The sequence below is a fragment of the Pristis pectinata genome, chromosome 8 (genome assembly GCF_009764475.1).
Source record: "Pristis pectinata isolate sPriPec2 chromosome 8, sPriPec2.1.pri, whole genome shotgun sequence".
NCBI classification, from domain to species: domain Eukaryota; kingdom Metazoa; phylum Chordata; class Chondrichthyes; order Rhinopristiformes; family Pristidae; genus Pristis; species Pristis pectinata.
This window is the reverse complement of record NC_067412.1, coordinates 85,768,288-85,795,746: the sequence shown is the minus strand read 5'-3', so window position 1 is coordinate 85,795,746 and position 27,459 is coordinate 85,768,288. Positions and strand designations below refer to the sequence as shown.

At 42.4% G+C, this 27,459-nt stretch overlaps 1 protein-coding gene across 1 annotated transcript in view; it reads left to right on the top strand.

The window, feature by feature from the left end:
- The first annotated feature begins 16,326 nt into the window (after positions 1 to 16,326).
- The window catches only part of LOC127573620 (transmembrane protein 164-like), a 91,887-nt gene continuing 80,754 nt past the window's right edge, over positions 16,327 to 27,459 (top strand). The window contains exon 1 of the mRNA XM_052022005.1: positions 16,327 to 17,000. Coding sequence (XP_051877965.1) covers positions 16,653 to 17,000 — 348 coding nt within the window. The 5' untranslated portion in view covers positions 16,327 to 16,652. The remainder of the gene's footprint in view (positions 17,001 to 27,459) is intronic.

Here is a 27,459-nt window from a genome sequence, read left to right as displayed (position 1 = left end):
AATGCCATTAGACCTGTTCCCCTTCTCATATTCTGAGAACTCATGCAACTTATTCTCCCTCACACATGTCCATCAATTCCCCTTTGATTTAATTTGCCATTAATCTACTTAAAGTGTGATTTACAGTAAATGTTAATTTACCAGCTTAACTTCTTCTGGGATGTGGGAGGAAACTGAGATGCCCAGAGGAAGCCTCACATGGTCACAAAGCAAAAGTGCATGCTCCACACAGATCTCAAAGTCAGGGTTGAATCTGGATCCCGGAAGCTGTGAGCAGCAGCACTAACTGCTGCATCACTGTGCCAGCCCCATCCAAAGAGTGCTTCAACCCACATCTGTTTGAGGTGATGGAGAGCTAGAAACTCGAATCAGAAAATGGGAGAAGCAATGAATGATCATGTTTTGCACTGTAAGACCTATCAAGCATTGCAGGTTTGGAGAGCTTTTAAAATTAGTACTGAAAAATAGATTCATGGTATTCTAGGTACAAAGAATGCAGTCTAAGTCATTAAGCACAAAGAGAATTACATTTGATTGGCTGTCTTGATGATATTCTGCATTGTGCCTAAATCTATCTCAGTTCCCACCCCCATCTCTTAATCTAAAATTTACACCACACAGTTCTTTTAGTATGTAGCAATCTTAATCTACCTTGATACTGAAGTATACTTATTTTGTTACCAAATAGTACTGAGATAGGTGAATGACAAGGTGAGAAATGAAACACTCTATCACATAGGATAACAGAAAATTTGGAATGAAGCCATTCAGCTCATCACGTCTGTGCTGGTCGACGGAGGTGTAACAAGTGGTGTGCCTCAAGGTTCAGTACTGGGGCCTCAACTTTGTGCAACTTTGGATGAGGGCACAAAGGTGTGGTTGCTAAATTTGCTGATGACACAAAGAAAGTTTGGAAAAAGAATTGTGATATAAAGAGGCTACACAGAGATATAGGTAGGTTATAGAGTCGTACAGCATGGAAACAGCGCCTTTCCTTCCATCATGTCCATGCCGACCTTATTGCCCATCTACACTAATCCTACTTGTCTGTGTTGGGACAGGATTCTCACATGCCTTGCCTACTTAGTGTCTGTCTAAATGCATCTTAAACATTGTGATTGCATATGATTCCACCATTTCATCTGGCAATCCAATCCAGATATCAACTACTCTCTGAATAAAAAACTTAACCCTCAGGTCCTCTTTAGTACTCCTTCCTCTCACCTTAAACCTACGCCCTCTTGTTTTTGATACCGCTACTATGGGAAAAAGATTTTGACTCTCTACCTTATGTATGCTGCTCATAATCTTATATACTTCAATCAGGTCAAGTAAATGGGCATAGATCTGGCAAAAGGGATATAATTCAGGAAAATGTATAATTGTCCATTTTGGCAGCCAGAGTAAGAAAAAGTATATTATCCAGATGGTGAGTGACTGCAGGGTTCTGAGGGGCAGAGAGACCTGGGTGTCCTAGTGCATGAATTGCAAATGGATAATGTGCAGGTACCAGAGAGTAATTTGAAAAGCTCTCTCTTATTGCTAGGGGAATTGAATACGAAATTGGTAGTTTACACCTCAGTTTTACAGGGCATTGGTGAAACCACTTGTGGAGCTCTCTCCACAATATCGGTCTCCCTATTTATGGAAGGAAGTTGAGACATTGGAACCAATTCAGAGGAGGTTCACTAAACTAATACCTGGAACGGGTGGGCTATCTAATGAGGAAAGGTTGGATTGACTAGGCTTGTAATGACTTAGAAGAGTGAACGGATTTGATCAAAACAAATACGGTCCTGAAGGGTCTTGATGTGGAGAGAATGTTTCTTCTTTTTTAAGTTATCTTTATTAGTCACATGCACGTCGAAACACACAGTGAGATTCATCTTTTGTGTAGAGTGTTCTGGGGGCAGCCCGCAAGTGTCGCCACGCTTCCGGCACCAACATAGCATGCCCACAACCTCCTAATCCGTATGTCTTTAGAACATGGGAGGAAACCGGAGCACCCGGAGGAAACCCACGCAGACACGGGGAGAACGTACAAACTCTTTACAGACAATGGCCGGAGTTGAACCCAGGTCGCTGGCGCTGTAAAGCGTTCCTGTTCTTCTGAGACTATATAGATAAAGGGGTCATGGTTTAAGACAGTGATAAGGCAACATTAAGACAGTGATAAGGCAACATTTATTTTCTCAGAGGATTATGAGTCTTCAAAACTCTCTTCTTCAAATTGCAGTGAAAACAAAGCCTTTGAACATTTTTAAGGCAGAGGTAGATAGATAGTTGGTAAGCCAAGGGTGAAAGGTTACCATTGGTAGATGGGAAGGTTACAATCAGATCAGACATAATCTTATTTAACTGCAGAGCTGACTTGAGAGGCTAAGTGGCCTACTCCTGCTCCTAATTTGTATGTATGTATATTCATCCAAATCCCACCTTCCAGTACTTGATCCATAGTCCTGCAGGTCATGGTTCTTCAAGTACAAATCTAGGCCATGTTTAAATGTGGTGAGGGTTCTGCCTTTACCACAGTGTCAGGCAGTGAGTTCCAGACTCTGATCACCCTCTGAAAAAATGTCTACCTCATCTTTCCTCTGATCCTCTACCAATGACTTTAAATCTATTGCCCCCTTGTTTCTGACTCCCATGCTAAGAAGAATAGATCTCTCATAATTTTGTATGCCTCCCTCAGCTTGCTCTGTTCCAAAGGAAACAAGCCCAGCCTATCCAAGGTTTCTTCAATCTTCCAGTCCTAGCAATATCATGGAACATAGAACATTACAGTACAGGAACAGGCCCTTCAGCCCATGATGTCTGTGCTAAATATGATGCCAAATTAAACTAAATTTCTTATGCTTGTACATGATGCATATCCCTCCATTCCCATGTATTCATGTCTACCGAACTGCCTCTTATATGCCACATCCTTGTGACTTTCCTCTGGACCCTCTCCAGCATAATTGTAGCGATTAGCGTAATGCTATTACAGCGCTAGCGACCCCGGTTCAATTCCGGCCACTGTCTGTAAGGAGTTTGTATGTTCTGCCCGTATCTGCGTGGGTTTCCTCCGGGTGCTCTGGTTTCCTCCCACATTCCAAAGATGTATGGGTTAGGAAGTTGTGGGCATGCTATGTTGGCACCGGAAGCGTGGCGATACTTGCGGGCTGCCCTCAGATCATTCTACACAAAAGATGCATTTCACTGTGTGTTTCAAGATACATGTGACTAATAAAGATATCTTATCTTTCCTGTAGTGTGGGGACCAGAATTGTGGGCACCACCCAAAATGTGTGCACCACCCAACCAACACTGGATATTGAAGGGGAAATTTTGGGCAACATGTTCTGTTTCAATGAGTATAAAAACACATGGATTATCCAAATAGTTTTTAGTGGCCTCCAGTAAAAATCTTTCCTGAAAGATAGAACTTCCACCATCCACTGATGTATAAGAAGACACATAGTAGTACAAGACTGGAACCTAACTCCACACATCCTGACTCAGAGACTAGAATGCCCGTATTCTTCAGAGAATATCAGAATTAAGCCCAATACTGTTCTTGTCTGCCTGCTACATTCTCACAGCTGGGATTGTTTCAAAATCTGTGGAATTTGTTGCCACGGGTGGCTGTGGAGGCAAAGTCATTGGGTGCATTTAAGGCAGAGATTGATAGGTATCTGAGTAGCCAGGGCATCAAAGGTTATGGTGAGAAGGCGGGGGAGTGGGGCTAAATGGGGGAATGGTTCAGCTCATGATAGAATGGCGGAGCAGACTCGATGGGCCGAATGGTCGACTTCTGCTCCTTTGTCTTACATTTAAAAAAAAATCCACAGGGCAGGACAAGGAAGAGAACGGAAGGGAGAATGAATAAATCACAATATTATGCTTAAACAAAAATTAGTATTTGGAAAGTACAAATGATTTAAATGGCATTTTTTTCTCTCTGTATACCCTGGGGCATAGATCCAGAGGGCCAGGGGCCATTCCACATGTTTGATATGGCAGTGACCAATAGCATGTTATTTAACCTTTGGTGCACCCTGATTCAACCCATTGCATCACCACATGACTGGCCATGCATCAAACATAACCTCATTCAGTGGCAAAACAGGCTCAAGGAGCTACTGTACATGGCCCACTCTTTTTCCTCTGCTCCTGCGGCCCATTAATAGAATGTTAAAGCTTTGACTCCTGAGCGATGCTGAGGTTGCTCTTCCCAGCTGTTGTGGTGATAGGGGAGCCATGACTGGATTTAGTGCCTTAGGAACGAAGAGATGAAAATCATAATCCAGCAAACTGGATCAGCTGGCATGAAGATAATCACAATGTAATACAAGACTGCAGGCTGTAAGTCACCACACATGAATAATTGTATCTTGAATGAGCTACAGGAAAATTAACTGTGCCCAGGGAACCACTCCTACTAGCTGCCAACACTTTGAGGAGAGAAGAGTATTGTTCCTACATATCATAAGATACATGAAAATGGCATTTGAGTACAGGGCAATGTTATTGACAGTAAGGCATGTGATATTAAATGAATACAACTTACGTCAGACAAAAACTTCATGGTTCTATGGGTATGAGTTGGAATGTGGCGGACTTTTATATTGCCAGGTTTATTGCCTAATGCACAAATTCTCATCCTTTACCAACTTTCTATCCAAATGGCAATTTTTTGGAAAGGTTTCAAAGGGACATGAATGCTTTAACCCCGCTTATCTTAATGCTGGTGATCTTGTATTTAAGTGCAAACTGAAGTGATCTTGCAAACCAAAGTGTCATTTGATCGTAACTTATTTCTGGCCTATAGATCAGACAGCTGATATCATTCTGTGCTGTGAGGCACTAATAAAAAATGTGGTCTAATGTAAACTCAGGCTAGCTCAAGCTGCAAACAATCTGCTGGAGGAACTCAGTGGGTCGAGCAGCATCTGTGGGAAGAAAGGATAAGGTAAGATAAGGTATCTTTATTAGTCACATGTACATCGAAACACACAGTGAAATGCATCTTTTGTGTAGTGTTCTGGGGGCAGCCCGCAAGTGTCGCCACACTTCCAGCGCCAACATAGCATGCCGACAACTTCCTAACCCATACGTCTTTTTGGAATGTGGGAGGAAACCGGAGCACCTGGAGGAAACCCACGCAGACACGGGGAGAACATAGAAACTCCTTACAGACAGTGGTGGGAATTGAACCCAGGTCGCTTGTGCTGTAAAGCATTATGCTAACCACTACACTACCGTGTAAAGGAAAGAAACCAGCCCTGATGCAGGGTTTCGACCCGAAACGTCGACAATTCCATTCTTCCCACAGATGCTGCTCGACCCACTGAGTTCCTCCAGCAGATTGTTTGTTGCTCCAAATTCCAGCATCTGCAGTCTCTTGTGTTTCTAACTCAGTTTAGCTCTTTGGTTCACGATGTGGGGAGAACCTTTCCATGTGTGACACGGCCCAAACTTAGGGGATACAAGATAGCTGTCAACAAATCCAAAGGAAATAAGGAGAAATTTTATTGCTTAAAAGACTGGTTGAAAAATAGATATGCTATTACTACAAGGGGCTTGTTGGTGCCTCGTTACATAGCAAATTTCAGGCTGAGATCATGTTTTTGTGGGATTTAAGGATATTGAGGAAAATGAGGATTAAGCGAGAAAGCTGACAAGGCAAAGGACTAATCATTTCTTGACTGAATGGTGGAGCAGGCTGAAAAGCCGATATGGACTGTACCTGCTTCATCTACTTATGTTCTAATTTTCTTATTTAGTGGTTAATTTTGTCACATTCAAAAGGAAACTGGATGTGTATATGAGGGAAAAGGAAATGGAAAGATATGGTGAAGGATTTTTGGAATGGAAGGAATTGTGCAGAACATAAACAGCAGCATGGACTAATAGAGCTGAATGGCCTCTTTCTTTATGATATATACCACGTAATTCTAGGTGACAAAATCAATCTTGTGGTGAGAGAACAATTGTACATTCCTTCTGATTTTTACCATGGCTTTGAACCCACATGTCTGAGCAATAGTGGGAATGCAGAGGATGATTCTGAGTACAGGGATTCTGGGAATACCCAGGGATTCTGAGTACAGACTTTGTGCAGAGACTTGGAAGGGTAGATTTTTCCCTTGGGTATCCATTGGTAAGTGACAGGCAGTGAAATGTTGTTGGCAGAATCTCAGATGGCGATGAGGAGGCATACAGGAGTGAGATAGATTGGCTGGTTGAGTGGTGTCGCAACAACAACCTTGCACTCAACGTCAGCAAGACCAAGGAATTGATTGTGGACTTCAGGAAGGGGAAGTCGGGAGAATACGCAGCAGTCCTCATTGAGGGGTCAGCAGCGGAAAGGGTGAGCAGCTTCAAGTCCCTGGGTGTGAACATCTTAAAGAATCTATCTTGGGCCCAACACATTGATGCAATCACCAAGAAGGCACGCCAGCGGCTCTACTTCATTGGGAGTTTGAGGAGATTTGCTTTGTCACCAAAGACTCTTCCAAATTTCTACAGATGTACAGTGGAGAGCATTCTGACTGGTTGCATCACCGCCTGGTATGAAGGCTCCAATGTGCAGGATCGAAAGAAGCTGCAGAGGGTTTTAGACTCAGCCAGCTCCATCACGGACACAACCCTCCACATCATCGCGGACATCTTCAAGAGGTGGTGCTTCAAGAAGGCGGCATCCATCATTAAGGACCCTCAGCACCCGGACATGCCCTCTTCACGTTACCACTATCAGGAAGGAGGTACAGGAGCCTGAAGACCCACACTCAATGTTTCAGGAACAGCTTCTTCCCCTCTGCCATCAGATTTCTGAACGGTCCATGAATCCATGAACACTACCTTGTTATTCCTCTTTTGCACTACTTATTTATTTTTGTAACTTATAGTCATTTTTATGTCTTTATGTCTTGCACTGTACTGCTGCCACAAAAACCAAAAAATTTCATGATATATGTCAGTGATAATAAACCTGATTCTGATTCTGAACTGTGACCGTGAGAAAGGCAATACATGACTCTTTCCTCCCCCTCCTCTTCCCCAACACCGCTGAGTTACTAATAGAATTCTGTGGGACTGTAGGCACAGGCCGACTCACTGGCTGAGCTTCAGTCTTAAAAAAAATAGGAGCAACAATTTTAAAAAATGTGCTGCCACATCAAGTCTCTGAGACCATTGCCTTTTGACTGCTGATGGCTTGTGATGGCTTGGATCGTCATATGGTTGTTGCAGGTGGGTGGTTTGCAAAAGGATAGTAACATGTATTTCATGTATTTTCCACGCCCCCACCCCCCAAACCCTGATGAGTCTCCAGTTCATAAGGGTCTGGGGTTTCCAGGTTTCGATAGTTGCCACTGTATAGTATTAATCAACAGTCAAAGGTAAAGAGGTGGTTGACAAGGAATGAACCCTCCAACTTATCTGACACTGGGCTAGACTGCCTGTTCCTCAGCTCACTGGATTTTTTTTTCTATGTACAGCCATATCTCTCACTGTCCTTGCTTAACTCATACTTTATATTTTCTCTTATGACATAGAAGGTGGCAATTTAGCCCATCGAGTCCTCCAAGTGCTCCGGTTTTCTCCCACATTCCAAAGACATACGGGTTAGGAATTTGTGGGTGTGCTATGTTGGCACTGGAAGAGTGGCCACACTTGCGGTCTGCCCCCAGAACACTCTACGCAAAAGATGCATTTCACTGTGTGTTTCGATGTACATGTGACTAATAAAGATGTTTTGTCTTGTCTTGATCTTGTTGGCTTGCAGAGCAATCCCATCAATCCTATTTCCCCACTTATTTCCCTGTAACCCATTCTCTCTCACAAGCCCAGAGGCCAACTCACCTCCTACAACCCACCTACACTAGGGCTAATTTACAGTTGCAAATTAACCTACCAATCCACATCTTTGAAAAGTAGAAGGGAGCTGGAGAAGCCGGAGAAAACCCATGCAGTCACAATGAAAATGTGCACGTTCCTCACAGGTAGAAGCAAAGGTCAGGATTGAACCCAGCTCACTGCAGTTGGAAGGTGCTACTGTCCTGTGCTGATAGATGTCAGAGACCGAAGGTACTTGTTTGGCTGTGCAGACATTATTGCATGGCTGAGGACCATGTGAAAGACTTTGCATGTTGACCTAATTTTTGGTTGTTTTGTTGAAAAGACACATTGGTTGGCAAATTATCTTTTCATATCAAGAGCATGATTTTCCAACATCCTAAAAGCACTAGTTCTTGATATTTTCCAGCTAAAATTTTAGGTTGAACTGCGTTATAATTTCATCTAAATGGTTTGGGAATCATCAGAAAGAAAAAAACTGTTAAACACTTAGCAAGAACACAATTTCTCTTTTGAAAAGTAACATATTTTGTGGCTTTATTTCTCTCTTGGCCTCAGTATTAAAAAATATGCATTTGATGATTTGTATTTTCTTTAGCTATAAAATCTTTCATCAATATTTCAGCAGGTTGTTTTGAGATAAGAGAGAAAATAATGATAATCTCTGTCATAATTCGAGAAAATTCCAATGATACACCTTGGGAAGTTCTCTATATTATAAAAATTCAGGTGTTAATATAACAGGAATAACAAACAAAGCTGGAGTTAAATATAAGAGTATATAAATAAATAGAAGCAGGAATAGACCATTCAGCCTCTCATTCTGATCCACTATTCAGAAAGATCATGGCCGATCTTTGACCTCAGCAGCATTCACAAGTTTCAATAACTATTTTATATGTTATGTGCATGGACATGAAATGTAACACTTAATTGGTGGGGGGGGGGGTGATGTCATGATTTATAATTTTAAGCTCCTTGATCATATTTTGCAATACTTCTTGGAAGACAAGACCTTGTTTGCGTTGCTTTATTGAAGCATGTTCTGATAGTTACTTTCAATTTCAGCTTTGGGACCATACTTCATGGAGTCTTACATTTCTGATTTCTGAAACAGTCATTCGTTCTGTAATGTTAGAATAATAATGAGTGAGAACAGAATATTACTCTGAAACCACATTGAAGGGATTAGCATACAAGTCTTTGCATTAACTAATGCATGGTAACTGCACAGGTGGACTGTTCGAATCATTATTAATGTTTTGGAGTCATTTCTCAACATTATTGTTGGTATTTTTGTTACTGTTTCATAACCACACATGCTTTTTCTCCTGTAACACTATGATGTACATAACATTGGCTTAGTTTATTAGTTATTTGAGTGTTCTCTGGAACAGAAGAAGTACATATCCAAAACTATTGGTTGACTAATTTGCAATTCAAATATTCTCCTACAATGTAAAGCACAACAACAATTATCTGTTTTGCTACCTTTGAGAGTTGCTATTTTCTTTTTTTAGTTTGCAATGATTGTACCTGTACTTTCTACAACATGAGGATAAGACGATTATGCAATGAGCCAATTTGTAGTTTACCTTTGCCTAATATCTGCAGATTTCCTATTGTAGTAAATGAGATTTCAAAATGCATAGCAATAAATCTCCCTAGAAAATTCGACACTTTTCCATCTCCACTGCTCCCCTTGCCTCACCCCTCTCATTCCCACCTAATGCCAGGTTTAGCTAGAGACCCAATTCCTTCCTTATCTCACTAGCCACTATACAACTATCCAGGTGTGCCAAAAAATCTTGGCAGAACCTAGATCACCAGAAGTGGAGGTTGCCCACCACTACAAAGGCTGGGAGATTCCAAGCTCGCCACAATGCAACAATGTTTGATTGATGCGTGGGAAGGACAATGTGGCCATCAGCATGGTCCTCTGTGGATGCACCTACTTTCCGACCTGAAAGGCAATTATATACTGGCTGCTATACCTGTTACTGTTGGGTGACTCAGCAGACAACCCAGCCCATTGTTATTTAAAGCCTGTGTTTATTAGAAATTCAATTATAAATTCTAGGGAAGGCCCAGTAAATTCCAGGGTATTAAAGTTCTGCATGATGGATCCCTTAGTGCCTTAATGCAGCCAATGGATTCTCAGAAATATTATCAAACAACAATTTATCCTAAGCCATAGAAGGACATATTAAAGCTGATGACTGAAAGGTAGGTCCAAAGGAACGTCTTAAAGGTGGGAATATGACAGCCGGAGATATTTAGGGAGGCAAATGCAGAATTAAGGGACTTAGCAATTGAAGATACTACAGCCAAAGGTGGAGAGATTAAATCCAGGGATGATCAAGATGATAGAATTGTGAGAGTGTAATAGCTGAGAAAGTTGTGCATCTGGAAGAGGTTACAGAAAAAGGGGGGGGGGGGTGGTGAGACCATGGAGTGTTTTATAAAGAATGGCGATGATTGGAAAATTGAGGCACTGCTTAAGTGGGAGCCAGTATAGCTCAGCAAGCTCATAGGGAATAGATGAATGGGATATGGTGCAAGTTAGGACATAGGGAACTGAGTTTTAGATGACTTTAAATCTCTCAATGGCTTCAAATGTTCCTGTTAAGGAAATGATATTTTTTTCAGTTTAGAGATCTGTATGTTTGGCATGCAAAACAAGGTTTTTCACTGTACCTTGGTACATGTGACAATAATAGACCATTACAATTCAATTTTAAAAAAAAGCGTTTGCTCATTCTCTTGGTCAGGAAGTGCTGCTCTAAGGAGAAAGACACAAAAATGCACAGAAAATGGAAGACAAACCAAGGAGGTGGGCGAAAGATAAATATTATTCCAAATGTACTAGCTCAACAGTTGGAATGCAGCATCCTCAGATTTAAGGGTGACTGAAATCAATGAATACTCCATGTCACCCAGAAGCTGATTAACACCTTTGGGAGACTTGCCAAATGACTACCTGTGGCTTAAGCAGTGACTATGTGCCCTGATCTCCCACAACACTTAGCACAAGCCTAATTACTGTCATCACTTCAGCCTTCCACAGGATTCTGTTGATACTGTCAGATATTGTAAAGTATGAATGCCATCGTTATTCCTCAGGGGTCAATTTGACAGACATCTAATGAAATGATACTCTGCACAGAGCCAGAATCAGAGCTATTACAGTGCTTTGTTCTGATATAATCCTCACATAATTACTCTAGTAGTTTAGTAAGTATACAGGAGTCTACTTACAAAGAAAGACATTTCTAAAATTTAAATATTTATTTCAGATGACAGTTTAGGTTTAAAGCATGAAGTGCAGTGTATAATACAACTAGAACACATGGACAAGCATAAACAATCCCATGTCTCATTTTTTACACTCTAGTTCTGTGGGTACTGAGATGGCTGAAGAGTGCTTTGTGGGAGTTGTAGAATGTGCTTTGGGTGGTGCCGGAAGTGCTTGCCGGGTGCAGGGTGTTGGGTATTTGTTGAGTACTCCTTCTGCTGTTTGTGCATGTCCACCAATGGGCTCCCATTGCAAAGACTAAGTGCTCACTGCTTCTTCATCATTTTAACCATGGGTCAGATGTTCTCAAGAGTCACTGAAGATGTTACAATTTTTCAAGGAGAGTTTGACAAGGTGTTTGAAGTGTTTCCTCTATCCTATTTAAAGGATCTTGGCATGATGGAAATAGGAGTAGATTGCTTGTTTCGAACTCTGCTCTTGGATATTTCTCTCAACTCCTGATCTACCCATTTCTTCCAAACCCCAGTCCTCATCACCCCGCTTCATCCCCGCCCCTCCTTGTGGGCCTGATTTTTTTTTGCATTACAGAAAAGGGTGTTTGGAGTCAAACCTTGGGCAACTTGCAGGGGACTGCAGACAGGACTGATCACCACTGAATGATCACCAGGCGAGTTGTGTTCAGAATAAGAGTTAGGGAGAGAAGCGTGTGAGCTGAAGTTACAGAGTAAATTCATTAGAGTATAGAGGCCATATCAATGCAGAGTATTTTGTAGTGGTTTATATCATACAATTCTTTTGTAGTTTCTTGTTACATTTTATATTATATTGGCACTGGTGATTTATATTTTATTAGTAATGCTTTTTAGTAATGCAGATTAGTAATAAACTTTTTATAAGAGTTCTGGGTTATGCTACTCTGTGAGTTGTGCCCCACCCAAACTCAAAGACAACTACAAGGAAAAGCTATGGTGCAAGATTATTAAATGTTGTTGTGTAGAGATCCGGTCCTCTTACACAGAAAGTCAGCACGTAATCAGGAAGATAAATGGTCTGTTAGCCTTTATTTCAAGGAAGATGTAGTACCAGATAAGGTCCTGCTACAACTTTACAAGGTTTTGGTGAGACCACACTTGTGCACTGTTTACAACTTTGGTTCCCTTATTGAAAGAAGGATGTATTTATAGTAGAGGTAGTGTAGTGAAGGTTAACTGGCTTGATGAAGGTCAAAAAAACAACTGTCAGGTGCTGGAAATCTGAAATAAAAACAAAAAATGCTGGAAGCACTCAGCAGGTCAGGCCACATCTCTGGGAAGATGATGATCCTGTAGGGATGATTAAGCAGGTTCGGCCTATGCTCTCTGGAGCTTAGAAGAATGCAAGGTGATATCAGTGAAATATTTAAGATGCTGCAGAGTCCCCTAATGAAGAGTTTAGAATTATAGGGTATGGTCTCAATGGGTTGGCCATTTGAGACTGAGATGAGGAGGACTCTTTATTTCTTAACTTCAGCCCTAGTTATGGCAGGATATTCCTTCAGTGAGAAGAATGTATTGGTTGCTGAGGTTCAATGGGGCATGTCAGTGCTGGGCTGACTACTCTCAGTCCATATACTAGATTGACTGAGCCATTAAAAATATTCAAAACTGAAAAACATTTTTGGACTTTAGGGGATTTGAGGGTTATAAGGGGTCAGACAGGAGGGCAATGTTTAAATCGCATGAGATTTTAATGAATGGTGGAGCAGGCTCTTGGGGTCACTTGGCGTGGTATTACATCTGTTCCTTGTGCACTTCCTTATGCATGCACATCCATTACTCTCTTCTACTGCAACTGGTGGTAGTATTGGTATTGGTTTATTATTGTCACTTGTACCGAGGTACAGTGAAAAACTTGTCTGTATACCGATCGTACAGGTCAATTTATTACACAGTGCAGTTACATTGAGTTAGTACAGAGTGCATTGAGGTAGTACAGATAAAAACAATAACAGTACAGAGTAAAGTGTCACAGCTACAGAGAAAGTGCAGTGCAATAAGGTGCAAGGTCACAAAAAGGTAGATCGTGAGGTCAGAGTCCATCTCATCGTATAAGGGAACCCACTGTGATAAGACTATTGAACGGTTCCCTTATATGATGAGATGGACGCTGACCTCTGTCTTGTTTCTACAATTTTCCTACAAGACAAAAATTTACCTGCCGCCCCCTTAATATCATCTATTGCATTTGGTGTTCCAAATGTGGCCTCCTCTACATTGGTGAGACCAAACACAGACTAGGTGACCGTTTCACAGAACACCTGCGCTCCATCCGTAACCGTGATCTGCATCTCCCCGTTGCCAATCACTTCAACTCCGCCCCCACTCCTTCACAGATATGTCAGTCCTCGGCCTCCTCCACTGTCAGGAGAAGTCCAAGCGCAAACTGGAGGAACAGCACCTCATCTTCCATCTTGGAACCTTGCAGCCTAACAGCGTGAACATTGATTTCTCCCACTTTAAGTAATCCCCACACCCAACCCCAACCATGCCTCTCTTTTCTTCCCTTTCCTAGCCTATCTTTCTTTTTTCTACCCCCTTTCTTCCTCCTTACCTTTGACCCAACCCCAGTGGGTCTGCCCTCCCCTCTTCCTCTGCACCTGCCTATCACTATCTTTTACCTGCATCTACCTATCACCAGCCTGTGCTCACCTCGCCTCCCCTCTTTTGTCCACCTATCACTGTTCTGCTTTTCCCTCCTATATATTGGGCCTCTCTTTTTCCTAGCTTCAGTCCTGAAGAAGGGTCCTGACCTGAAACATTGACTGCCTGCTTTTCTCCACAGATGCTGCCTGGCCTGCTGATTTCCTCCAGCATCATCATGTTTTTTGTCTGATTCTTTCATCTGCCACACAGGTCAATTCATTACACAGTGCAGTTACATTGAGTTAGTACAGAGTACATTGAGGTAGTACAGGTAAAAACAATAACAGTACAGAGTAAAGTGTCACCGCTACAGAGAAAGTGCAGTGCAATAAGGTGCAAGGTCACAACAAGGTAGATCGTGAGGTCAGAGTCCATCTCATCGTATAAGGGAACCATTCAATAGTCTTATCACAGTGAGGTAGAAGCTGTCCTTAAGCCTGGTGGTACGTGTCCTCAGGCTCCTGTATCTTCTACCTGATGGAAGAGGAGAGAAAAGAGAATGACCTGGGTGGGTGGGGTCTTTGATTATGCTGGCTGCTCCACCAGGACAGTGAGAGGTAAAGACAGAGTCCAAGGTGGGGAGGCTGGTTTCCATGATGAGCTGGGCTGTGTCCACAACTCTCTGCAGTTTCTTGCGGTCCTGGGCAGAGCAGTTGCTGTACCAAGCCGTGATGCATCCAGATAGGATGATTTCTATGGTGCATCTATAAAAGTTGGTGAGAGTCAAAGGGGACAAACCGAATTTCTTTAGCCTCCTGAGGAAGTAGAGGCGCTGGTGAGCTTGCTTGGCCATGGCATCAATGTGATTTGACAAGGACGGGCTTTTGGTGATGTTCACTCCCAGGAACTTGAAGCTCTCAACCCTCGTATCTTCTGGAGTGCAGGGTGGCCATCTCTGTTAGCACAGAAAGTTGACGCGCCACTTCCAACACTTTTTATGGACCTTTATTTTCCTTCCAGTTCTGTTGCATTCTGATTGCCAAGTTTTCCATTTGTATAGTTTTGCATTTCAGAGCTCCATTACCATCCTCCTACCCCATTGGTTACACATTCTCTCTCTCTCTCACCCTGGCAACTGTAGCTCAGTACTCTCAGCTCTGAGTCAGGAGGCTCGAAGATCATGACCACCCCCAGACACTCGAACACTCAATGCTGACAAATATCTTATTACAGTACCGGGGGGAGCGTTGTAAGATCAAAAGTATTCGCTTTCAGATGAGACTTCCTTTCAGTTGAGGGTATAGACCCTGTTGCACTATTTGAAGAACAAAATTCTCCCTGGCTAGTATTTAGCCAGTATACAATATCTAAGCAGAAGCAGCAAAAAAAAAATCTGCTTCTTGGAAATTGACTCCTGCGTTTCCTGAACATTAACCATGAAGCATGTTGATACATTTGTGGGGAGAGGTGTTAGATAAAGTTCCTGCTGACACCATTCGTCTTTCGTATTTTTTTAAAAAATGAATAACGCTTCAGCTATTTAACCTTACATGGTTTCCTCTTGGAGCACTTTGCAAAACGATTAACATCTTCATCTGTGTGTGCGCCCGCGCATGTGTCCAGTCCCCTCTTGATATTTCCCTCATCTGAATTACCAATTGTAATTCAAAGATAAGCACCCGACAGGTCTACTAGCCTGTTCCCAGCGTGATGGCTGACCTGTTGAATGTTCCCATCATTTTCAAGATCCCTGTGCTGTGTTTATCCGGGATTTTTGATGGATTAATAATGCACGTTATCCCTCTTACCTGAATAGTTTCACTGTGGCAAATCGCATCGCGTATTTGTAGAAAAAAACTAAAGAAAAACGATGAAAATGCAGTGGCCTCCACAGACTATTTGCTTCCCCATATACATTTCCGCAAAATTATATGCAATTTAAAAAATCCCTTTTCTCCCAGTTTTAAGCAGCGAGGTAACCTCTCCCCTCTGCAACAATCCAGGGAGCAAGAGGACCAACAATCGTCTTTAATGGGAAATGTTGGGAATTGATCTAAACAAAATCAGACGGCGGAATTTAATTATTCGGTCGAAGTAAAATATATTTACAACAGTTATTAACCTTAGAATCTATGCCTGAAATCAAATAAAAGGTGAAATATAGATTCTACGAAGGGTGTGGGGTGGGTGAGTATTTGGCAAATAGAAGCACGTCCAGGTTCTGGTGAAGTGAGTCGTTCGGTTATATTTGGCCTGAAAGGAAATGAGCACATTTGACGAAAGAAACTCATCAAAAGGTCTTCTGATTCGCCTGCCTCGCTCTTCCTTCTTTGTAACATACTACAAACTAAAATAAAAAAGCTCAGACATAAGAATATCTCCCTATACAGGCAGCCCTTCTCTCCAGTAATATGTAACAATTTGCTGCCCTCTCTTCCATTGCCTGAGCCCTGCTGAGCCGAGCAAACGAACCCTTTTTGGGGACGGGTGGGGAAACAATCTGTGCGGCGTTGCCCTTTTAAATGTTGGAGGCTGAGGACCATCTGTCAATGTCTAAAGTGGGCGGGAAATGAGTCAGTTTCAACGAATCCCCTTTCAGACCGGTTTAGCCGCTAGTGTTTCTGTGCTGGGGAATTGCTCCTGCAAGTTTTTGACAAAGCAGCTTGTGCATACTGTGGTTGGACGGGATGCTTTTACACTCACACACACACACACGCTTATACAGAAGGGTAAACAAGCAGACGAAGTAGATAGAGGGGAGAAAGCGCTTTGAAATACCTCATCATTAGAGATTTCAAACGCAGCGGCGGATTAGTCCACGCCGTGGACCTTAGAGAAAGGCCTTTCTGCAAAGTTCATGTTCCTGCAACAAAACGAATCTTGTAGCCTGTGCCCAGTCTTGTGCTTCTCCTGAGCAAGGAGGGAAGAGGAAGATGTCTCGGTACAATGTGTGCACGCTGCTGGACTGGGCTTACGGAGGCGTGGATCCCCAGTTCGCAGGGAACGGGGGAGCCGAGTGCGCAGCCTTTCTGCCCCTGAGGCAGCGCTGGGTGGAGAGTATTGTCTTCGTGACCATCTCCCTGCTGGAGATGGCGGTGGCCATTCGCAAGATCAGGCGGCAAAAACTGGGTATAGAATTCCAGCAGAAAAACGACAGCCTGGGCAAGAACCTGCTCTTGGTCTCCCTGTGTCTGACCTTTGGCGTTGAAGTTGGATTTAAATTTGCCACCAAGACCTTAATTTATCTGCTGAATCCGTGTCATGTTGTCACCATGCTACAGGTAGGTCACCTGCAGAGATATCCCGGGCACTGCGTATTTATGTAGATTCAGTGGAAGTTAAGATTTGATTCCAGAACTTAGTGGTCTCCCTAAAGCCAACTCCAGTGTGCTAAATGTGATTAAATAGAATACATTTTGCATTCAAAGCAGTGGTCTCTTTACAGCGATTGCACTCTAATAACCGTTTCATAAGTCCTAAGGCATTATGGGGCCAGAAAGGAATGTGAAAGGAGCTATATAAATGCAAACAAGAGCAGAAAATGCTGGGAATACGCAACAGATCAGGAAGCACTTGTGGAGAGAGAAAGTAAGTTAATGTTTCAGGTAGAAGATTCTTTGTCAGAACTGGGAAAGATCAAACAAATTAGTTTTAAGTTGCAGAGGAGGTGTTGGAGGGATGCATGGAACAAGGGGAATATCTCCGATGGGGTGCATCTCCATAAATCACGTCAGAGCTGCGAGTTGTATCTTCAGTTCTTCCTTTCCCACTGTCCGGTAACCCAAACAGACCTTCCTGGTGAAGCAGCTATTCACTTGCACTTCTTCCAGCCCAGTGTCCTGCATTTAGTGCTTACAGTGTGCTTTCCTCTACACTGAAGGAACCAGCAGAGATTGAGTTACTGCCTTGCAGAGGATGTGCTTTTAGTCTAAAAAGCTGAGCCTCAGCTTCTGGTTGCCAGCCACTTCAACTCTCCATCCAATTCCAACTCTGGCCTGTCTGTGGTCTCCTGTACTTTATAACGAAACCCACTGTAAGCTTGGCAGCTAGAACAGATGAAGGGTCTCAACCCAAAACACCTATGTTCAGTCCAGATGAAAGGTCTTTACCCGAAATGTCAACTATCCATTTCCCTTTGCAGATGTTACCTGACCCGCTCGGTGTTTCCAGCATTTTCTGTTCTTGTTTTGGATTTCTGACATCTGCAATTTTCAATTTTCCTTTACTATACATAAAAGCAAGCCTGCCTGTCCTTTTTAATAGAAGTCCACTAAGAATTGGATCTTCGGTCTGAATGGGTCAGTTGAAGTTCAATGGCCAGAGTGGCTGTACTTCACATTAGTGTGGGATGAGTCCATCAACTGATTTTAAGTAAGTTTTTTTCCACAGCCTTGGATGCCCCTCTGTGCTTTACAGCCAATGATGATAGGAATAGGTTGAGGCTATTCTGGCCAATCAATATATTAAATCCATCTATGTGCCTTGATTCCATAACAGTTACTTAATAAACTCTATTCAACACAGTTTTAAAATTTTCAATTGAATACATGCTTCAAAAACTCCTTGGATGAGAGTATTCCAGACTTCCACTACCATTTGTCTGGAAAAAGTTCTACCTGCCATCACTCGCATCAGCATAACTCTGATTTTAAGGTTATTCCTTCCTAGCTACTCTCCAGTAAAAATAGTTTCTGTCTTTACCCTGTCATCACCTTTAAGCTCATTCTCTTGATTTTCATTAATCAAGGGGATACAAGCTTATTTTGTTTCCTGGCCTCTTACATCAACTCTTTTGGACCTGTATCATTATCAACTCTGGTCTCCTTTGAGGATAATATTCTTCCTGAGGTGCCGTTAACATAACACTATTATAGCGCCAGTGACCCAGGTTCAATTCCGGCCACTGTCTGTAAGGAGTTTGTATGTTCTCCCCATGTCTGTGTGGGTTTCCTCTGGGTGCTCAGGTTTCCTCCCACATTCCAAAGGCGTACAGGTTAGGAAGTTGTGGGCATGCTATGTTGGTGCCAGAAGTGTGGTGACACTTGTGGGCTGCCCCCAGAACACTCTATGCAAAAGATGCATTTCGCTGTGTTTCGATGTACCTGTGACTAATAAAGATCTCTTATCTTATGAGTTCAGTATTCCATGCAGAGTGTAACCTAGCTCTGTATAACTTATGTCGTTTTACATTGCAGCATTTGAGAAATGGACCAATGTTCTCAGCCCTGTCACTTATTTTGCACCCGTCTATTAGTTTTTGGATCTCTAAAACTTTGCTTGACCAGAGGTTCAAATCTATCATCAATGTTGAAATGTGGCAGCAAGTTTCTACAGAGCGAATATGGCAAGATAATCCCTTCATTGATTTTTTTGGGTGAGGAAAAAATATTGTCTGGAATTTCCCTGCTTTTCAAAATAGTGTCAAAAATCTTATTTGTTCATCTGAAAGGGCAAATTGGAGTCTCAGTTTAATGTCTTATCCAAGACATTGTCTTTGACAGTACAGCATTCCCTTAATATGTGGGTGTAGGACTTGAAACTCTGTATTCTGGAATGTTTTATGGTTAGTATTCATGGACAACCTCGACCAGGTACAGTATTGTACCTTCTAAATTCTTAACACAATCCATGTGTTCTTGCTTTATGAAAACAGTACTTTATTATTGGCAAGCAAAAGTGTTTACTATTTTAATTGTTCAGAACTGCACACCTATAGGTTTTAATCAAGATAAAAAATAACAAGCATTGCAATAGCTACTTGCTCCTTGACAGTAAGATATCTTTATTAGTCACACGTACATCGAAACACACAGTGAAGTGCATCTTTTGCATAGAGTGTTCTGGGGGCAGCCCGTAAGTGTTGCCAACACTTAGTCAAGAGAAGTGAAGGGGAAAAAGTTTGGGAGTAGTGTCTGAAGACCAAGTTAATGTAAGGTATTGAATGTGACCAATGTGAAAAGATTTGGGAAGATCATTCTAGAGTGCAGGGCTAAATCAACCGGATGTCATTGTCATGTGTAGAGGAGGAAGGCAATGACAAAATAGAGGTTGGAATTGGATGAGTGTCGTCCTGATGGGTGGCAGAAGAGGGAGTGTTCCTAAATAATGATGAGGATTTTGAAATTATTGTATTAGAGAAGGATTGTATTCAGTGATGGCAGAGGCAATGACAGAGTACAATGTAGTATGAGATCAATGGTGTTGTTTTGGATGATACACGTTCTCGTTGGTGTAATTCAGCAATTGGTAAGTAGAGCACAAACAACTGAAATAAAGAACTTGAAATACTTAGTGGGAGTATCTCTGGAAGGTGAACCAGTTAATGCTTCAGGTCAGGAATGCTTTGGGGAAAAGGCAATTAGCGAGCTAAAGTTATTCCAGAGATGCTGCTTGCACTTTTGAGAATTTCCTCCTTCTGTTGAAAGCTTCCAGTACATGCAATAGTTCTCTTTGTCACCTCCAAACTTGATTATTCCCACAAAAACAAGATGTAGGGGAGGGCTTAATTGTTAGAAGGGCTGTTGATAGGCCAAGGTAAATATAGTGGTTAGGCCATGGAGTTTGCAGCCCTTAGTTTTTGGTCAAGCAGGATGTACTTGATGCAACAGCCATTTGCAGGAAGTAGTATTGTGCCACATCGGTGGTTAATACATGTTGATTTTCCATGTTAATAACTATGGTAGTAGTTCAGTATAGTGGTTAAGTCACTGGGCTATCAGACAATATTCTGTAGAAGGGATATGAATTTGAATCCCACTATGGGAAATTTAAATAGTTAAATAACTATGGAGTTTAAGTAGTCTTACTAATGCTGTTTTCACCCAACCTTGCCTATGTCTGATTCCAGACCCACCCACAGATTGGGGATAGACAATAAAATCTTGCTTTGCCAATAATATACACATTTTGTGAGTAAATAAATAAAATGTTAGCATTTAAAACATCAAGATGACCTGCAAATACCCTCTCTGCACTTCTGCCTCCAATCTAATTTTACCTTTGATCACCTTCACATATTACCGTGTTTTCTGTAGCCACTGATTGCTTTTGGTTTAACTTGGTAGCAGTTAAATCGCTTGGGGATTAGGCTATTCTCCCAGGAAGTATCAAATTCTCAAACTTAATCCTGTCCTAGACCCAATGTTCACACAAACACCCTTTCCAAAAGAGTACTTGCATAAAAATCGGACATGGATGGGAACAAAAATAACTTGTGCTTTTTCGTTTAGAACCATTGTTACAAGTATTAACATGTCAACTAAGTGCTAATTGAATCAAATTAAGAATAAACTATTGACCACAGTTTGTAATGAAGGAGTGAGAATGTGAGCCAGAGTTGTAGACCAGCGGTGGGGGAAATGCTGAAATCCAACATCAAAGGCATAGTAACGGGGCATGAGGAAAAGCCCTATGATTATGCAGAGTCAACCTTGCATGAAAAGGAATGATATTCAACCGGTAGCTTTTGAGGGTGAAACTGCAGGGTAGATAAGAGAAAACAGAGGGCAGTATACACAAAGTGCTGGAGGAACTCAGCAGATCAGGCAGCATCTATGGAGGGAAATAAACAGTCGATGTTTTGGCAAGAGACCCTTCATCAGGACTGGAAAGGAAGAGGGCAGAAGCCAGAATAAGGAGGTGGGGAGGAGCACACGTAGGCAGGTGATAGGTGAGTTCAGATGATAGGGGGAAAGTAGGTGGCTGGGTGGGGGAGGGGGGGGAAGATGTAATAAGCTGAGAGGTGACAGGTAGAAGAGGCAAAGGTCTGAAGAAGAAGGAATCTGGTAGGAGAGGGCAGTGGTCCAAGGAATAAAGGATGTAGGAGGAGAGGAGATGGGCAGGTCAACAAGGCAGGGGAAGGGAGCCACAGAAATAAGGGAAGACAAAAGAGTTGGGGGGGGGGTGGGAAGAAAAAAGAAGGGTTGGGGTTATCTGAAGTTAGAGAAATCGATGTTGAGGCCATCAGGTTGGAGACTCCCAAGGCGGAATATGAGGTGTTGTTCCTCCAACCTGCATGTGGCCTCAATGTGGCAATAGAGGAGGCCGTGGATAGACATGTCAGTATGGGAGTGGGATGTGGAATTGAAGTGGGTGGCCACTGGGAGGTCCTGGCTGTTGCAGTGGACGGTGCAAAGGTGCTTGACGAAGCGGTCACCCAATCTGTGTTGGGTCTCACCGATGTACGGGAGGCCGCACCAGATGCAATCAATGACACCCTCAGACTTGCAGGTGAAGCGCTGCCTCACCTGGAAGGATTTTCTGGGACCCTGAATGGTGGTGAGGGAGGAGGTGTAGCACTTAGTGCGGTTGCAGGCATAAATGCCAGGGGGGTTATCAGTGGGGGGGGGGGCAGAGTTAACAAGGGAGCCGCAGAGGGTGTAGTAAATTTGGGTTTTCAAGCATTCAGTTTGTTGCACATAGAGCTGGTTGGATAAGGTTAGACTGAAGGGATGTGAAATTAGCATGGATTGGTGAACTGGCAGAAATCTGTAAGAACCTGTTTCAAGGTAGATGGGTGTTCCTAGTGAAGCTCAGCAAGAATCAGTACATAGCCTTCAGTTATTAACAATTGGCATTAATGAGAGATAAGTGCAATATGTCCATGTTTGCTGACAGTACAAAGCTATGAGGAAGTTTAACTGAAGGGGAAAACAGAGCTTGCAAAAAAAGATACAGATTGTGCAAGAAGATAATAGATGGAATTGTTTACTACTTAGGCAGCCCGTCAGAATGGAGAATGACTTGCTTCCACTTTGCTTTTTGTGAGTTCTGAGGTATCCCTTTCACAGGGTAGTTTGTGAGGCGGTGCACTCCTGCCATTTATCCAAGGCTTCTGTGTGCTTCTGATTCATGGACTCCATGTTCTCAACACTATCCCAAATGATATTTTGCAGCCAGGTTGATGGAGATAATATAGTGGATTAGGCAGGGGTCAATCCCACAGTCCGGCATCTGTCATGGCACAGGCAAAATGGACATTTTTGTTGTCCCTTGTGGTGATACAGCCTAACTAGTATCACTGCTTGGATGGATTGTCTTGTGCTTGACCCTCTGATGAAACTGTTTCATTATGACCATGGTTTGGTGTGCATTTGGAGCCAGGGATCAGGAATGTGGATAGGTTTGCGGCTGGAGACGAGCGTTTCCTTAAGAGAAAGAACCTACTGAAGTTAGCCTTCTTACTCCTTCCTTGCTGATCGTGCCTTGCTAGAGGTTTGTATCCCTTCCCATCCTGGTATTGAAGTTGCCCAGATAGGTCAGTCCGTGTACCTTTGGGATACGGAAGTGGATGTTTTATGGTTGGAGCAGAAATCCTCCTTGGCTTCATCGAAAGCTTCCAAGATTGGGTGTATGCACTGATAACTGTAGTGTGTTGAATTTGTGTTGGTGAGACAAAGGATCATAACTCGTAGACTAACTCGCTGAGATGCCAGACTAGTTCATTCGTGATGGCAAAGCTCACTCAGTGAGGGCCACACTTCTCCAGACCTGTTCTTTAAACTGTTGTCTCCTGCCTGTCATTTTTCAGTCAGTGCAGGAATGTCAATAACAAAGCATTTGATTTAGAATCATAGAGTCATGCAGCACAGAAACAGGCCATTCGGCCCAAATGATCCATGACAACAAAGATGCCCATCTAAACTAGTCCCGTTTGGCCCGGATCCTCTAACCCTTTCCTATCCATGTACCTCTCCAAGTGCCATTTAAATGTTGTAAATGTACCTGCCTCGACCACTTTCTCTGGCTGCTCATTCCAAATATGTAAGTGTGAAAAAAGTTGCCCCTCAGGTTCCTACTAAATCTTTCCCCTCTCACCTGAAACCTATACCTTCTAGTTCATGATTCCCTATCCCAGGAAAAAAAGACTGTGTGTGCATTCACCCTCTCTTACAGTGATGATTTTAGATAACCCTATAAGTTCACACCGACATTCCAATGAATAAAGTCCTAGCCTGCTCAAATCCCAAGCTACAGTAGTAGGGTGCCATCCAGGCCTGTAGTGTTGGGATTGTCCATGAGGGTCTTGATATTCCAGGTCCCAAACTTCACATTGTGGAGTGAAAGTTGCCTGTGTATTGTTTCTTTTAATGTGGGATAGCCCTTGTACACCAGCTATTCCACAGGCTTCACAGAGCAAGCTCTTGATCCAGCAGCCTGGGAAATCAAGACGACTTGAGAACAGTTGGTGCTTCATGCTGATTAATGCTCCCAGGTAGGTGGGCACAAGTTTGGTGCCACCTGGCACATGCACTTGCTCTATGGCACCTGCATGCATACATGTGGGCTTTCACAGAGGAACCCTTGTGCACTGCCTTCCTCCTTGCTTCTCACCGACCCTACCCAACCTCCCATTCAAGCTCCTAGCTACACTCCAGTTTGCCCAGTCCCTGGCTCCAGCCACAGACCTAACTAGTGTTCCTAATGCTTGGCTCCAGCTGCAGACCCAACCACATTCCCACTGACTGGCTCAGTATGACGTGGAGAAGGATTAAAATGTCTGAAATAAAAACAGAAAATGCTGGAAAAACTCAGCAGGTCTGCTAGTGTCTGTGGAAGGAGAAAAAGTTAATGTTTCAGGTCGAAGATTTCCATCAGGACCCTGGTTTACTTTCTAAGGTTTAGGAGTTCTGATGAAGGGTCTTCTACCTGAAACATTAACTGTTTCTCTTTCCACAGATGCTGCTGGACCTACTGAATTTTTCTAACATTTTCCATTTTTATTTCAGATTTCCAGCATCTGCAGTTTTTTTTGATTTTCATAAAAATATCTGGTTTGGCAGAAGAAACTGTTTTCTTAAAAAAATGGTTTGAGGCTTGTTCTGGGTGTTTGTTTTACACACATCTTCGCAAGTCAACATGTACACAAGCAATGAGGAAGGCAAACAAATGGAAGTTCACCTTCTTGCAAAATGCTTGCGGCATCAGAGTAAGGAAGTTTGCTGCAGTTGTATAGAGGGAAGTAGATGCGAGCACACCTGGAGTACTGTGTACTGCTTTGTTCTCCTTGCAGTAGAAAGGATGTATCGGTCTGGAGGGAATGCACTGAATATTCACTTGAGCGATTCCTGGGTTGAGAATGGAAATGGATACCCGACGTGAGCCCTGGTTCCTTGGATTGGGTTCAGATTGGGCATGTCCAGGTTGGATTTAATTTTATACCTGAGCAGACCTCTACCATTGAGAACGAGTCAAGTGGACTTGAAGCTTTGTTCAGGTACAAAATTAGTTTGGAAGAAAATTCTTCATTTAGTTAATACATCTTCAATGTGTGCCAGACACTCGTTGATACAGTTTAAGGTAGTCCACAGGACCCATATGTCCAAAGATAAGTTAGCTCGTTTTTATAACCATATAAATCCTATATGTGATAGATGTAAATTGAATGTGGCTTCTTTGACACATATGTTTTGGTCCTGCTCTCATTTGGAAAAATATTGGAAAGACATTTTTAACATTATTTCAAACGTATTGAAGATTGATTTACAACCTCACCCTATCACTGTGATTTTTGGATTACCAAGGATAGAGTCTGGCCATTTATCTGCTTCCACTAACCGTATGATTGCTTTTGTTACATTAATGGCCAAATGATCCATTTTGCTTAAATGGAAGGATCCAATACCCCCTACTACTTTTCAATGGTTTTCTCAAACTATATCATGTTTAAACTTGGAAAAAATTAGGAGCAGTACTGTTGATCCTTCGCTTAAATTTGAAGATATTTGGAGTCCATTTATTCAATATTTTCACATGATGTAGATCCCCTTTCAATAACTTTCCAACTTAGAGGAACAGAGTTGATGACATAATATTGCTCTGTTTCTACTGAGAAATTTTAGCCCAGTTTTTTTTTCTTTTTTTTGTTGTTTTTTTTGAAATTTTTTTGTTTAGTTTAGTTTATATTGTTTACAATTTTTCTTATTGATTTGTTTTTTAAAAAATTTATATAATAAATCTTTTTCTTTCCTTTCTCTTATATTATATTCATTTACTAAGAGATCGTTGGATCTACAGATTTTTTTATATTTTATTGTTCTTTATGATTATCTATGCCATGATTGTTATCCTGATCTCTTTGTATTATATGTATAAATATCGATGCTATATATCAATCTGTATTACTTTGAAAACTAATAAAAAGATTGAAAAAGAAAGAAGAAAGAAAGAAAATTAAAACCTGACCTAATCGTGGCCAATCTGAACCCAACTTAAGCCTGAGGACTATTATTTTGTTTCTCCTTGCACAACCAAACCCAGATGCATTTGCAGATATCCTGCCTTGTTGCTGATACTGAATTGGACTTGACATCCACTCCTGAAAAGGCCTCTGAACCTGGGTGAGGTCCCTTTCTCACCCCACCATGGGTGGGCATCAGTCCTGTCCAGGGCACTGAGGCAAACATGAAGTTGATGCTTGGCAAAGCTCTCCCCAGTCCCAGGCAACGTTCCCTGCCAAGTATCACATCTTGTCACTGACACGATTGTTCTTGAAATTAACACCAGGTATTCTCCCTTCCATACTGGGTCAACTCCCTGGCTGTGTCGAGCCAACCCTATCAACTCTTTGACTCATCTATACCGAGAGGAGCTGACCCGGATAAAGTGCTGAGCAAAGTTTGGATAGTATATCCGAACCTGAGCTGAATGTAAAAATTAAAATGCGATCCACTGGAAACACTCACAGGTCAGACAGTGTCTTTAGAGAGAGGAGCAGAGTTAATGTTTCTGATCAATGACCCTTCATCAGTTTATGACCTAAACCTGTCTAAATTAGCAGAACCTGGACTTGACCTGACCTGATCCTGACACATATAGTCAGAGTGCGTCATGTTCCGGTTAGGTAGCCAAACTCTTACTAGGTTTGTGTTCTAAGGTTTAGAGGAAAAATAAATGATTGCCTTGAAACTTTGTTTGTTTCCTCTGGCTGGAAAATGTCAAATTAAGAGTTGGTCCAGGGATAAAATGTTGGCCTTTTAGGACTGCGATGAGAAGTTACTTCTTCACCAGGAGGGTTGTGGAGTTCTCTACCGCAAAGGAATTTGTAGTTGTGTAGAAGTTGACCATATTACTTATTAAATGGTGGAACAGGTTTGAGAAGCTATATGGTGTCCTCCTGTTTGTTCTTCCTGATCTGTATCCCTTAATATTACCCAAAGCAGTGCCATAATAATGTTTGACCAGATTTATGTGATGTGCACTGTGCCACTTCTCCAGTTCTTGTGCTGAAGACTGCCATAGGCAGAGTTTATAGGTTTAAGGAAATCTTGGTCCATATGAATGGGAATAGAATGGTTTGTTTATGGACACGTGTTCACCAGGGTTGTTACAATGGAGACTTTAGGCACCCCCCCTCCCACGCCCCCCCCCCACCCCCCCACCAGCCCCCCACCAGCAGAGCAAAGAAGTATACAGGAAGTCCCCGACTTACGAACGCCCGTACATACGAACTGACTGTGGTCTTAACGACCTTCGGTTCATAAGCGGGCCCGGCCCCCGATCCTACCATAGCGGCGGTACACCTTCTTTGGCCCAACCCCGGGCCAAGTGCGCATGTGTGGACACTGTTCCGAGTTGCATACAAAATCGGGTTACAAACAGTCTCAAAAATGGAACTCGTTTGTAACCCAGGGACTTTCTGTAATTCAAAGTCCTTGCAAAGATCTGAGGGAAATTTCACTCTTACTGCCAATAGAGAGGATGTGATCCACGTGTTTCTGGGGCAAGAAGCTTAGACTTAAA